This window comes from Myxocyprinus asiaticus, chromosome 4 (genome assembly GCF_019703515.2).
Source record: "Myxocyprinus asiaticus isolate MX2 ecotype Aquarium Trade chromosome 4, UBuf_Myxa_2, whole genome shotgun sequence".
In the NCBI taxonomy this organism is placed as follows: domain Eukaryota; kingdom Metazoa; phylum Chordata; class Actinopteri; order Cypriniformes; family Catostomidae; genus Myxocyprinus; species Myxocyprinus asiaticus.
The window spans coordinates 30,406,706-30,422,659 of record NC_059347.1 but is presented as its reverse complement, the minus strand read 5'-3'; the positions used below and the strand labels follow the sequence as shown (position 1 = coordinate 30,422,659).

Below are 15,954 nucleotides of genomic sequence, written 5' to 3'. Positions count from 1 at the left end.
GGGAAACCTGCCATGACAGCGCGTCCGCTGTAGTGTTGAGGTTGCCTGGGATGTGAGTGGCTCGCAGCGACTTGAAGTGCTGCCGACTCCGGAGGAGGAGACGGCGGGCGAGTTGTAACATACAGCGAGAGTGCAGACCGCCTTGGCGGTTGACATATGCTACCGCTGCCGTGCTGTCCGTCCGAACTAATACGTGCTTTCCCTGGATCAACGGCCGGAACCTCTGCAGGGCGAGCAGAATTGCCAGTAACTCGAGGCAGTTGATGTGCCAATGCAGTCACGGACCTGTCCAGAGGCCGGCGGCTGCGTGCCCATTGCAAACAGTGCCCCAGACCGTTTTGGAGGCGTCTGTCATACACCTCATATGGGATTACCGACAGGGAACCACTACATATGGAGCACCTATCCCAAGTACAGGGGCTGACCTGACAGGGCATACTTCACGAGTATTGGGCCTGGCATCGAATTCCTCTGCCAAATTCGCCTGCCGCAGGGTGCTGGGGTAGGACAGAACTCACGTGGACAAAAAAAGCACAAGTTATACACTCAGGGAATTGAAAGGCTCTGAGTGCAAGCAGTACACCCAACCAGCTGCCCGCATATTTACCTGTTCGTACCTGCTATCACACGGGACGAAACTGGCTCAACCCGGAGATTGTAAAATCTCACAAAAGTATTGGGTGTCATCCAGCCTGCTGCTCTACAGATGTCTGTTAGAGAGGCGCCGTTTGCCAGGGCCCAGTGGATGCCACACTCCTAGTGGAGCGCGCCCTGGGCCTGGTATGCCAAAGCAATGGCATCCACAATCCAGTGGGCAATCCTCTGTTTGGAGACAGACTTCCCCTTCTGCTGTCCCCCAAAACAGACAAAGAGCTGCTCAGAGTGTCTAAAACCAAGTAAACACGCAAGGCGTGTACCGGACATAGCAACGACAAGGCTGGGTCTGCCTCCTCCTGGGGCAGCGCTTGCAAGTTCACCACTTGATCCCTAAAAGGGGTAGTAGGAACCTTGGGCGCATTGCCCAGCCGGGGTCTCAGGATCACATGAGAGTATGCCAGACTGAATTCTAGGCATGTATCGCTGACAGAGAACGCCTGCAGGTCCCCAACCCTCTTGATGGAAGTGAGTGTAGTCAGGAGGGCCGTCTTCAATGAGAGGGCTTTTAGCTCGACTGACTCCAGGGGCTCAAACGGGGCTCTCTGTAGGCCCAGCAAGACTACAGAGAGGTCCCACGAGGGATCATTTTGTGTGCTTTAATAAAAGCAAGGAAATCTTACCTTTGGTACATATGCATTGACAAGGATTTCCCCCCCAAATCCTTCAGGGTTAAATTAGAGTTGAATTCCAGATTGTCAATGTGGTCTCAGACTCACTGGACTTCACTGTATGTGCAAACTGCTTGAATCCTTTTCACCATTTTGCCAGCTCTCCTGGGTTTGTCTGTGGAGTCTAGTTCCTGTTAGAGCACTTCAAAAACTGATGTGCTGACTGGAGCTCAATTCAAAAAGTAAAACTCAGATTTGAAATTTGTTTGTGTTCTTCTGAAGGTACAGTGCAAATATAGAATGAGGATGAACACAGATCAGTAATGGGAAATTAGTCTTTTCAGCATACCATGACTAAGAGCAACAAGACAATATCAAGGTCTTGCCTCATGTGAATAACGGAAAACAAATGGCCTACTGCTTGTTGGTGCTCTATAACAGCCATCATTCTTTATATTCATGTGTGTCTGAGAGACAGAGGCTTCATTAGTGACCTACATGGACTCAAAGCCAGAAGCTTTGAGGGACATATTTCAAATTCTAATATGACATAATATGATATAATGAGGTTGGTAATTGTCTTTGTTCTTTCCTGTAAATGTCCTCCCAGAGTTGAATTGCTTATGCCAAACCATAATTACTCCTGTTGTTTAGTCAGTGATTTTATCCCCATTTTTCTTAAATATTGAATGCTAAATTAAGTGATCGTAGTTAGCAATGACACATATTGCTGTCATGTTTTACCATGGTTACACTAACACAACTTAAGCAACTTAATGTGAGACTCATGATGACTTTTATTATGTTGAATAAACTTGGGAAACTTCACCATACTCATTCAATTATCGAAACAAATCAATCATACACTGGCTTAAGGAGCAATTTATACATGATCTGACTCTTAAAATATGTTTTGTTGGTGTTACTAACGTATTCAGGTTGATTCAGTGATGTTAAATCATAGTTTGTACTTGAATAAAACCAATTAATAATAAAAAATGTAAAAAAATTGTGTGAGAATATAATGGCGATGACATTAGAAAAGTTGATGTGTGCCATGTGTTTGCACTCTGGCCATTTTTCAGGATTTTGAAACAGCTGGAGAGCAGATGATAAGTGATAACCAGATGAGCAGCAAGGATCATAACTGAAATGCTCTATATTAAAGATTCATATCTTAAATATTATCCATCTCCATAATAAATACTCCATGTTGAAGTAGACTTCAATGTCCTCTTGTCCAATTTTAAAAAATGTATTGGATTTCAGTCATGACAAATCTCAGAAAGATTTAGTATGTTAATGTGGGTATGCCATATTGATAGGATTTTGGTCTTGCTGGACTAGATCTGCTATGCTGCTGTTGCTGTAGAGCAAGTACAAAGACTTGCTACTGATAGAACATACACAGACACACCGTGGTGAGCATGTGGACATGCTGCTGCACAATAAGACAAACACAAGACATGTTTTATCTGGCATGTAGGACATGCTGCTGCACAATTACAAATACAATCGCCATGTTGCAGATCTAGACATGTGGAGCCAGGGAGGGTGAGGTTTTCAAACTTCAAGTCAGGGATGGATTAACGACCGGGCCAATGGGGCCAGTGCCCAGGGGCCCTTAACTACCAGGGGCCCTTGACTGCCCAGGGGGGGCCCTGGGCTTTAAGGTTGCACGATCCAGTTTGGTGATCCCCCCGCTCGAAAACCCATCAACAATGAAAATGAAACATTACAGAAATGTAACCCCGCTCAACATCTTTTGGGCATGAAAATGAAAACACACCAAGCAGTGCTAGCATAACCTTGTCTAATGTGTTCCAAACACTCATCGTCCATCCTGGTTTTCCCCTTAATACAACATTTTCCTGCCATTTCCAATTGGACCATACCATTATTTTAAAATTAAATTATACCTCACCTCCCCATTCTAAAATACAATATAATTTAATAAATACATAAGAACAAGTGATAAATTGGAGTTAAAACACCAATGTATACAAATAATAGGATGGATAAAAACATTTGCACAGTAAAACCCTAATAAATACTGAAAAAAAATTAACAAAACAATTAATGTCCATTGAACACATTAAAATCCTGTGATGGAGCTCTCCGTATCAGACAGCAATTACATATTACAAAATATTTCAGCCTGTTGTGGAAAAAAAAAAAATAAACAAATGTATTTGCAGGAATGAATATATATATATATATATATATATATATATATATATATATATATATATATATATATATATATCTCTTAGCAAAGAAAAGAAACACAAGAGGCAGTTAGGTGTAACAATGCTGGCAACAGGCAGAACACAGGAACAGACTATGACGATGTAGAGTGAAGAACCCAAGTGCAGTTTATTTACAACAAGAAATCCAAAACCATAAATCCAATGTGAAAACAAAAAAGACATAAACGACTTGACAGAACAAAGACACGACGTTACACCAACAATACCTGACAAGAGACAATGGCAAACATGAGGGCTTAAATACATGGACATGGGTAACCACATGACAATGACAACCAATAACAAAGACTAAACTAATAACAAGATAACAAGACTGCTAACAAGATACTCAAACAATGAATCAATGAAAACAAGACACATGAACAGGGGAAACACATGACAAGATCACATGAGGGAACAGGAAATCACACGAACACATGACTATAACGGTCATATACAATATATATAACACAATATATAACGGAACTAAACTTCCAAAATAAAAGACATGAACACAAAACATGAACAAAAACACATTTAAACGTGACATTAAGGTTGGTTGTTTATACTGTCTACCGATGAGGTGGTCTCGAGCTTGATTCCATTAACCTGTATCTGAGTTATGGAAAGACCCAAGCTGTCTGATGTGATCCAGACTGAAATCATGGACATTTAATGAGTTAAGATGAAACACTATACCCTGGAGATGTGGACAGAGAAGCAGCCAAGACAGACTGTTTCAACATCTCTCGTAATGTTTTGCAAGCCAAGATAACAGGTCCAAGGAGGAGCAGATTATTTGGATGAGATTCACTTTTAGCCACACACTTCTTGCATGATGGTGCTGTGCAACATAATGTTGTACAATATGTATGGTGTGTCTGAAGGGGTTTATTGCATTATTGACAAGCTTACCATACATTATTCCGCTTATTACACGGATACTTATGAAATAAGTAAATAATAGGACATGAAATAATGATGAGTTACATTTACATTGTAGAAAGGAGACTACAGCGTACTATGGGAAATATGAAACTTGCACAGTGTGGGAGATTGGTTGCCAGGCAGGCATATTAGTCAAAAATGCAGCTTAGTGGTCATTATAAAAAATATTTGACCTCAGAATGCCACTATTGAGCAATCAGTATCAAGTATTCCAGAGAACTGTGTAATAAGTGTCTTAATGCTTCTGTTTCAATAACAGACACAGCTTTTCTGAACATATTTTTCTAGGAAATTAACTTTTGACTTCCTGAAAGGGCCACTGACCAATAGGTGGTAGAAAATGTCAGTATGATGATGGATGGGTTAGGGACATGTGTTTCACTGAACACTGATGTGAACCAAACAGGCCCACCCCAAATCTGCACTTGCAGAACTACACAGATTTCCACGGAATTCAAACCCTATTCATTCATTTAGAAAGCTCTATACATTAATGACCATTGCATGTTCATTTATTAAGTATTTTTTTTGCCTAATTTTATTATTTTTTTTGGTTACCAAGAAAAGTATAGTACTCACTGATCAATTTAACACATTTTACCATGTTCGGAATAAATTATTTTGTTATGTGGGAAGAGTGATATGAGAGACATTAAACTAGCAGAGCTATGCAGGATATTGTTTGCCTGGGACAACAATCAATTCAGTTAAGCTTTTTTTTTTTTTACAAAAAAAATAAAACTCTAGAATGCAATGATTGACCAATCAGTATTCCAGTATTCCAGAGAGCAGTGTAATGATAACAAACAACTACCATGGCAAACTAAAGACATTCTCATCAATTTATAGGACTAAAAAAGAACCACATGAGACCTGATCTGGCATTGCTTGAGCTAAATATTTGAGTCGACAACCTGGAGGCCTGGAGGTAGCCTGAAAACATTGTGTAATTCCTGAAAAGACCTGCCATTTCCTCTATGAAGAAATCCTTTGAATTGAGAGTGGTGAGTGAATTTAGACACTCATTCTCTCCCAGTTGGCCGCTGCGGCAGCAGCCTTGGTTAGCACGCAAGTGTCTGTAAATTCGGTCTCTTGCTTCTTTTCATTTATCCTCTTTTTTCACTCTGTTTGTTGCTCCTTTCCTCTTTGTCTCCCTATTTCTCTCTCATTGCAACTCAACAAGGAGGGAGGTTTAATCTACATTTAGTTTCCTATTTCTTTGAAACAGATATAATGAAATTAAGCTGCCATATCTGTGTTGTTTAGTGTAACATGCCTCTGAACTGAACAAACTTTTTTGCACTTGTTGTCAGTAAATTATGATTACACAGAAGTTAAACATATATATTTATCAATTGTAATCATTAAGGATCATTTTCTTCTTAATATGTAATGGAAAAACTTTTTTCATATAGGACATATGTATTGTATTTATTTGCACTTATTTGAAATTGCTCGCTGAATTACTATTATCTCTTTACACTGACACGTGTGATGGCAGAACCAAATCAGCAAGATATTTGAACTAAACTGGCAGCTCAGAGCTGGTAGGGTTAGAAAACACATAGCAAATGACCATACTGCCGTTTCCAATCTCCCTGGGAGATTCGTGTACTGTTCTTTCACCCTAGTTTAGCCTGACGAGTCAAACAAAAATCCTCTCTTCTTGTGCGTAGGAACATTATTCCATGCAAATATTTTGCAGAGTTTTTGTTTGTTTTGAGACTTCAAGTCAAGATTACTTTTTTCTTAACAAACATGCGTCATCATGATTTCACCGGATTTGTCAACAGTTACGTGTCTTCACTTGTGATTACAGAAATAATGCTTGGTGTTTTTTTTTCTGTTTTATTAGATTTATTTTGGATGACTCAAATCAGCCTAGTGCTTAGTAAGTGAGTGTCAGGGATTCGTTTTAATGCTGAAGGACAGTGGCATTGTAACAGCAGTATGCAACTGATGTCACAGACTGCTGCTAAGGAGAAAAATTATGAGAAAAATGTATTATACTGTATGATCTGTTTCTTGAAACCTTCAAGGAGATCCTCATGAATATTTCAAACTTGTGCAATATGGACAAATTTTATCAGAGCCGTGGTGCTGAAACTAACACTTGCACACAACATGTGAGAGCTGTTAGCTCACAGTGACCCAGGTTTGAATCTGGCTAGGGTCATGTCCTTGTCCTATTCCATCCCTCTCTCCCCTGTCTCTACTGTCTAAGTAAATTTTAAAAGGCCCAAAAATAAACAAATAAATAAATAAATAAAATAATAAAAAAATAAAAAAATAAAAATAAAAAAAGAAATAATTAAAAAAAGAAAAGACAATTCTGTCATAATGGCTGTGGTAAGTGCTTCACATTAAATCTTAAAAAATATCTAAAAGTATCATAAAAGAAGTCCATGTGGCTTGTGCCTCATATTGCAAGTCTTCTGAAGGCACATCATTTTTCAGTAAAAATCATTTTTCAGTAAAAACAAATTTCAGTAAAAATCTTGATGTCTGTTGCACGTTCATGAGTACACGAGAGAAGCTTGTTCACAGTGACATGCCTGTCCATGTGAGAACTGAGTACTGATGTGAGTGTAGCGCTAAAACAATGCAAGTGCTCACACAAACCGCTGTGAACAAGCTTCTCTCATAGAGCTTGTGCCACACTGAACGGAGGTCAAGATTTTCACTGATAAATTAATAAAATTCAAGAATATAAAACAAAAGTTGCATGGACTAGTTTTCCTTTTTAAGCTTTAAAGTGAGGCACTATCCACTGAATTTGTATTGAAAATACGGACCCTGATATTCATTAAAACATCTTTCATGTACCACATAAGAAGGTCAGGTGACACTGACATAGTTTTTTTAACTAATCATTAACCAAAAAAATGCAAATATTGCTTATTTACATGAATAGGAGATCACATGGTAAGTTACTATTGTTTCCTTCTTTGTAGGAGCCGAGACCATAAAGAAGTACTGGTGCCGATATTACCAAGGATCCCAAGCTGTGGTGTTTGTCCTCAACAGTGCAGCGTCAGATGAGGAGATGGAGGCATCCCGATCTGAGCTCCACTTGGCCCTGCAGCATCCTCAGCTCTGCACTCTTCCTTTCCTCATTCTCGCCAACCATCAGGATTCACCGGCTGCACGCTCTGTACCAGAGGTATGGTAACTTTCCACACCAAATATAGCTCTAAAGGCCACGTCTGGCCCTTAACACCCATCCTTCTCTGTGATCCACCGCTGTTGAGGGTTGCTGGCCTCTGTATGTACACACTCTCTGAAGTGTTTGTACGATGGGAAGAGTGCATTTTGGAGGGCGTCCTGTTGCCATGCAATGAGAGCTGTTGTTTACGGGTCAGTCTTGGGAGATGACTGACCTGGGTACAGACACTGCTGGAATAGGATGCTGTGGGGAGCTCCCCCTCCCTACCGTATCCCAGAGCCAGAGCTGACGATGTAAACATGCTGTGACGTGGGCCATCTGACTAATAGTCTCCTTCCACATGCTGAGAAAATCCGGTAGAGGTTGTTCTGCTCAAGACAGAGGAAGTTGACTGAGCTTCAGGAGGCACCTGAAGTTTTGTATGTATGTATTAAATCCAGAGACAGACGTAATTATGACAATCTGGAACCCTTAGTTACACATCTAAGACAGGGAAGCATCAATCTATGTTGATTCCTTGCATACATACACTTTACAGGTTAAATACAATAGGTTACATGCATTTAATATTTTTAAATATTACAAGTATTGTTAATCTTGAGTTTCAAGTGGTCTGGGCTACTTTTGAATCTATTGGGAATGTACAATATACAGTATATAATGGCTCTGAGGAGCAACTGGCAAGATGTACAAAACTTTCATTGTCAAGATGAAGGTGCACAGTCTTATTTTTTGAGCCTCCTTTTATTCTTATTAATTGATTTTATTATTTTTTGCTGATTAGTGTATTTATTCAAGAAAATAAATTGTGACAGGTACCTGACATTATTATTAATGCTTCATAAAAGTCCTTTCCTTAAATGGGTCATAACATGCGGAATCAAATTTTCCTTTAAAAACATACTGTAAGTTTCATAACTCAAAACATCCTCCTCACTGCAAAAAGAACATTTGTTGGAACCAAGCTGCCAAAATGACTTGTTCTCTACTTCATCCACATTGTGATGTCACACAGTGGTAGACATTTGAATCTGACTGCCTCCACAACAACACTTCAATGCCTACTTTACCTTGTCACTTCAATAGCCCTGCCCTGTAATGGTGAGCAGTGAGATGGCAAGGAGGGAGCAGATCCGTCAAGAGCAGAGAGCCAATCATAATAGTGACATGTACTGTCTTAAGTCTTAAAGGAGAAGCAGCACCAAAACAGAGTGTTTCTGACAGAGAGTCAGAATGAGGGTGGGAAATGATATTTGACTCTTTGTGTGTGTGTGTGTGTGTGTGTGTGTGTGTGTGTGTGCAAAAAACATTACTAATATTATAAGTGAACCTCAAGGAAAATATATATATAAAAAAAATTTATGTCATGACCCCTTTAAAATCCCTTTAAGATGTACAAATCTGTAATGTTTAGTTTAAAAATGTATGCTTTTTTTCAAAGTTGAAACAGCATAAAATAAAGTTGAAACATAAAAAAGTTAGGCAATCGTCTTCCACACAGGACACACTGCTCCTTAGTCCATCATGAACAAGTGGGTGAAAATGTTATCAGCCTAAGTATTCAAGCTTCTGATCAGATGTAGAACACAGATTGAGCTGAGGAGGTCATGGCAAGTAAATCCTTCTACTATTGACTTGGCAAGAATCGCTTGACTCCTCTTATCTGGTCAGGTCAAAGAGACAACCATCATTCCAGCATTTTGCATTTCTTATAATACATTTGTGTGTGTGTGTGTGTGTGTGTGTGTGTGTGTGTGTGTGTGTGTGTGAGAGAGAGAGCTGTTTTTGTGGTTTACAAGGAAATTGTTTTTAGGTTACACACTAGTAATTACGAGGGTATTATGCTATAAATATGGTTTATGAGGACACCCCTAGTGTCCCTGTAATTCAAACAGCTTTAAAAACAATTATTATTATTTTTCTATGTAAAAATGCCAAAAGTTTTCTGTGAGGGTTAGGTTTAGGGGTAGGTGTAGAGTTAGGGGATAGAATATATAGTTTGTACAGTATAAAAATCACTATGTCTATGGAGAATCCTCATAATGATAGGAGTACCATTTTGGCATTTTGTTGCCAATTACACATTGATGAAGACACATCATGACACTGGCCCAGCACACTGCAATACCACTTACTGTACATACTGTGCACATACGTATTCACATACATGAAAATACATCAGAAAGTGTTCATAAACTCATTTTTATGTAATATTTTAAGTTTCCACCAGTCTGGTGTTTTACACTTTTTGGCTATTGCCCTTGGCGCTATACAGGAAACTAAAGCTTCTGTGTGCTAATTCTGATTATGTCACTGGTCAACAAATGTGACTCATGACTGGATAACTAAGTAAAAGGAAGAGCATTTGCTCATTGTCGTCACTTGTGAAAGTGACACCTGCCCTCCTCCAGTGTAGTTCTGTTCAGTGTGGGATGTTTTGGCTAGCCACATCCACGTTCTACTTATGTTTCATCTAGAATACTCTCTCGACATGTATTGTTATTGTACTAGTGAGAAAAATGGCAATGAGAGAAGGAGGCTCAAAAGTATTTCAGACAAGCCTCTTGCCAACTCTCGACAACAGGAGTTTTTAGAATGCTTTGGTCCTGACAATGGAAATTTGTATCACACAATACTCCAGTAAGAATTGTTACGTGATCAGGGTCGCATTAATGCACGGGCATGCATGAGCACAAGCCTAGGGGCCCACAACTCCACCAGCAGTGTCAGGGCCCCATTCTCCAGGGCCCTATTACTAGCGTCTGCCACCCTATTCTCCCCGTCGACGTTAGCTGGAAGAGCACATCTAAATGCGTTCAGCGGGAGATGCTGATATAGATATGGAAGACATGCACAACAGTGAGAGCCGTCCGTGTAGCGCATGTTCATAGAATTACAATCCGTACCCCCTCCCCCCATCTATTGGACAACTGGCAGGTGGCCCCACATAATCTTGAGCCCATGGGCCCCAAGGAAACTTAATGTACCCCTGAATGTGATGCATATAAGGAAATTCCAAGCATGTGTGTTGGTGTGCTTAGCTTGTCTGAGAGTATTGCAGGATGTCCTTACAAAAGGGTAGAGACAACAGATAATGTAAAAGACCAACTAACTTATACACCGGTCTGCTTTTTCCATTGATTTGCATGGCCTGTAAATGGTCAGGTGCATCTGATCAACACAAACCACATTACTGGGGAGTTTGCCATGTGTTTTCTGGACTATTTTTAATAGTTGAAGTCACAGAGAGCAATTTACCTCTTTTAGCTGTTTGCAAATACTTCCAGAGCCACGTGAGTTTGGCTTAGACGGGCATCGAGTTTTGCCACAGGCCTTTTGCTTGACCACGGTGCCATCTCATTACATGCTCTGTGTTCGTGGTCTGTAACTTTGACTTGATGCTTGCAAATCTGGAGCATTGAATGGGAAATGGCCTGACTTAGTTTTCATCTGTGTGTGGGGGAAGAGTGACCTTTAATTGTGCCAGGTAAGAAGTTACAGTCCATGGCATCAATATCTGAGGCTGGTGAAAAAGTCACCATACAAGCCACAATATACAAAAATGACTGAACTCTAAGGCACACGTGTAAGTATAATATTAAAAATGGCTTGATAAAATTACTGTATTAAAAAAGCCATTTAAGATTTAAGCACTTATTAATTATATGATTTGAGAGTGAATAACAACTTAAATTTTGTTCTGTTCATCGCAGGAATTTATCATATGGCTTCAGAAGGCTTGGAATGTAGTGCATGAATTAGGGCTGAACTGTTAATCAAAATAAAATCAAAATTGTAATATGACCCAGTGCGATTATCAAACTGTAAGGGCTGTGATTTAATTAATTGAATAAATAGTCTGAATGCGCTGCTCGCTGTGCTGCACTTAATATGCACAGCTGTTTTGTCTGTAGGGCTTTCTTAAATACATGTAATCGGGTCAGTGTATTACATGTGTTATCAGTGCTATCAGAGTGGTTCTGTGCTCGATACACACAAATTCTGTGTATCTGGTGCCCTGAGTGACAGATGTGCTATGAGTTCATTTGGTTGCGCTGAGCGCATTATATTAAAAGAGTTCCAGAGTCATTTTAATTACACATTTGTGTAATTTCACATATGTTTGGGCACTACAATTTACCATAAAAATTTTAAATAACCCCAGTGACACCAGGTTTTTGTGTACAGAAAGGGAGATGAGAGAATTTTACTGCATTAAAAGGCTGTTGTCAGCTCAACTACAAACAACAGAAACTTCTCCATTTACACATGTAATCTCGGTTCCCTGAGATGAAGGGAATGAGACATTGCGAGAAATCGCTATGGGGAATTCCTTCTCCAACAACCTAGTTGAAGCCCTTGAACAATAACAACAATCTTATGATTGGCAATGGTGTTTGAGCCCGCCAATTTAGGCATGAAGTTGGCCTATACAAGCAGGCGCAAAATCGCCATTTCCTCACAATTTTCTGACTGCGGGACAAGAGTGCATCACTCGTACCTTGAAACTCTGAAGTAGTAGTGTGGCTAGCTTCATTCTCATTCCGTTCATCTCCGGGAACTAAGGTTACATGTGTAGCCGGAGACATTTCTTTTCGATTCAGATCTCCTTCGAACTGCGAGAAATCGCTATGGGGAACAGAGTCCCATCATGCTGCACTACATGACATCATACACCCAGACGTATAAACACTTGAAAAATAATATGTACTGGAAGTCACTGGTGTAAAGGCCATTTAAGTGTATAAATTAATGAGTAACCCCACATTGTGATAACCAGATGGATAGTTAATCTCAGCCTGGGAAACTATATGAACCATATAAATACACACAGTATAAATTTAACCCCTTCACAACCAGAGGTTGGAAAAGAAGGTATTATCTCTTATTGGAAGTGCTTACTGGAGAGGCCTCATGTTGTTGGGCCTCATGTATTCAGATAGAAGACAAAGGCAGGCCTAACACAGTTGTAAAACCTAACTCACATACCAAGTCATAAATTTTACTGATAAAATTCATGCCAAAATCAAACAAAGGGAGTCCAAAACAGACTACAAATCCCATGAAGCCTTGCTCACTAAAGGATCGAACTCTCAACTCCTATTGGATGAGGCACACGACAGAATGCATCTCAACCATGACATCATCAGGAGTAGAAATACCTCTAAAATGCTTCCGGGATTTGCTTCCAGCAACTTTGCCCGCCGTGTGTAGACGCAGCTCATCGCTGCTCTCAGGTGCATCCTCGTGGCACAAGGAAGTAACGTACGACTTAAAACTGTGGCCATATAATCTCCATCTCGCTGGATGAGTTGAGATTACTCTGTGTTCCACTGAACACTCTAAAGGATCTGAAGGAGACCGCTGAGCAATCCGCATCTTCATCCGTTTGCCTGCAGAAGTGAAGAGATAAAAGATTTCTCTTCCATCTTCAATCAAGTCGACGTCGCTGATTTCTCCGCCAGCCCGCCGAGAATCAGCAGCCATACCGCCCGCTGACAGAGCGAGGAAACGGCCTCCCGTCATCACCCGAGCCTCAAGGAACCGGGTCGGAGTTAAAGGACGGATGAACACACATTCTATGTCCTCATACGATTCAAGTTAGAGGTTTACGTCAGGGCAGAGATAGAATATTATAGTGTGTTATTCTTGTGTATCAAGGTTATTGCTTGTACAGTTTATGGACCACTGAGTCTGCTCATTGCGGCTAACACTCAGGGTATTAATTACCACGAATGAGATTTTCTGTATTGTAATCCAACCACATTGGACTGTTGTGCATTTCCGCCATCGCGGGTGATACAGGCACACTGAGTTTATCCATTAAAGAATCAAAGACCGCGGGATGGTTTGAGCCATCCACCGCATCTCTGAGTGATAAAACTAACAGCTGCTTTCTCTCCCACGATCGCGAAATCGGCTTTGGGGCCATCACTTTATTCTCTCTCTCTCTCGTACTAACCACACACACACACACACACACACACACACACACAACCCCTCACAAACATTCTCGCACACATTTTTGGCTAGTAGATAGCTTCGTGATAAAGCTCAGCTTTGTCCCTAAGCTACCATTGACTGGTTTCTCTCCGCCCACATTTGCGGCCACATTCTCTGGCCGGAAGTCTCACGTGACATACTCTCCACGAGAGTCACGTCCGACATTTTGTGCGCATCCCTCCTTACACACACACCCACACACACACACACACACACACTCTCACACACACACCCTCATGTGTTATAGGATTATTTTGATTACCATATCTAATCATATCACTGTTTAATTTGTAGTTGTATGTCGGAAGTTTATTGACTGCATTGTATTAATTACTAATTGATATTACTGCATAAATAAACTTTGTTATACTTCAAAGAGAAGTGTTTTGGTTTGTTTTGCATACACCTGTGTCATGCTGACGGGATGTCAGTGCTCGGATTCAAGCCTTCATTCACTGTTTTTTTCCTGAAAATTGATATTCTTCGGATGTCGATTTTCCTAAGAAAACAATCTAATATTGAGACTGTTATACTATCTGGTTATTAGTCCCTGATTCCAGGGTGGTGCCCCGTCAATATTAATCCTTATTAATATTCTATTCATTTTTGATAATTGATAATTATCTTTGATGATTGTTGAATGTGAATGATCAATAAGCTAGTGTAAATTTTAATTAATATTTCATCGATGTTAATGATTACTGATTATCTTTGATAATTGTTGATTTAAAGGATTAAACAAAAATAACATTGATTCTCATCAATGTTCTATTGATTTTAATAATTAATAATTATCTTTGATAATTATTAATTATTGCTAATAACAAAACCCTCTCCTAAACGTAGTGCACTACATTTACTGGAGCCCCATATGAGGTTTTAATGAGTTAGATTCAATTAATTAATTTAAATATTAATTAATAACTAAAGAAATAATTATCAATTATTTCTGATAGTAACACTGATCTAAACAACCAGTAAAGCCCTACAATGTGTAAAAGGCCTAACGGTATGATGGCGGATGCTGCCGCCATAAAACCCGACATTTTTTAAATGACTTCAGTGGAAATGTTTTCCCTGGTTTGAATTGAGACAGACACTGAAGAATGGTCTGAACAGAGTTGAGTCGAACCCCCAAAAAGGAGATCTGTTGGCTGGGAGAAAGCAATGCTTTTTGCCCATTTGACACTGAGGTCCATGCTGTACAAATGGCAGAGTAGGAAATTCCTGTGCTCACACAACAGAGACTCTGATCGGGTTATTAATAGCTAATCATTGAGGTAGTTCAAAATGTGCACACTGCTCAGCTTCAATGGAGCGAGGGCTGCATCGATACACTTTGTAAACTTGCAGGGAGCCAGGGAAGGACTCAGAATTGATAAACAGTTCCCTTGAATATGAATCTCAAAAAAAGCCTATGATGAGGTGCAATTTGTACATGAAAGTACGCGTCCCTTAGATTTATTGATGCAAACCAGTATGAGGGTGGATGCTTGATAAGATCTGTTTCAGAGATACCATTTTGAATGGCTGCTTTGTGAGCATGCGATTCCATCATCTAAGATGTAAAATGAGCTGAAGCCCGCCGTCTTTCTCTGGAACGAGAGAATAGCAGCTGTAAAATCCTTGTGGGCACCGTAGTTCGGAGCAATCTCTATCGTGAGGAGATTGTGAATTTCTGCGTGCAACACTGGAGCATCCCATGATGGGACCATAGATGACAAAATTCCGTTAACAGGATAACGGATGTGTCGGCTCCATAGGTTGTGCACAGAGTATGGAGTAAGAGAAGCGTGAAGGGGAGAAGACACTTTCTTTGAAAGTGTGTGTGAAAACGTCTTGGTTACTGATGTAACCTCTGTTCCCTGATGGAGGGAACGAGACACTGTGTCGATGTAGTGACACTAGGGGTTCGATCTTGAAAGCCCCTATCACCTTTGCTTAAAAGAGTAAAGGCCAATGAGAAACGGTGAGTGGAATTTGCATGCCACTCTCCGCCCCAGACATACGGGTATAAAAGGTCCTGGCCATGTCAGCGGCTGGTTCAGCGCTGCGGCAGGAGGGACACAACGTCTCGTTCCCTCCATCAGGGAACAGAGGTTACATCAGTAACCAAGATGTTCCCTGTCTGTCACTCACTCGATGTTGTGTCCATGTAGTGAATTTCCATGAAAGTGAGCTAGGATTAGCCAGTCATCGAGATAATTGAGAATGCGTGCGCCCTTCTCCCTCAGTGGGGCCAGGACAGCCTCTGCTACCTTGGTAAAGATGTGAGGGGACAGGGACAGACCGAAGGGGAGGACTGGTATGCTCGTCCCTTGAA

General features: G+C 40.4%; 1 protein-coding gene across 1 annotated transcript in view; it reads left to right on the top strand.

The window, feature by feature from the left end:
• Positions 1–15,954, top strand: part of LOC127439930 (ADP-ribosylation factor-like protein 15) — a 200,363-nt gene that overhangs the window by 62,697 nt on the left and 121,712 nt on the right. Inside the window, exon 4 of the mRNA XM_051696229.1 lies at positions 7,417–7,625. Coding sequence (XP_051552189.1) covers positions 7,417–7,625 — 209 coding nt within the window. The remainder of the gene's footprint in view (positions 1–7,416; positions 7,626–15,954) is intronic.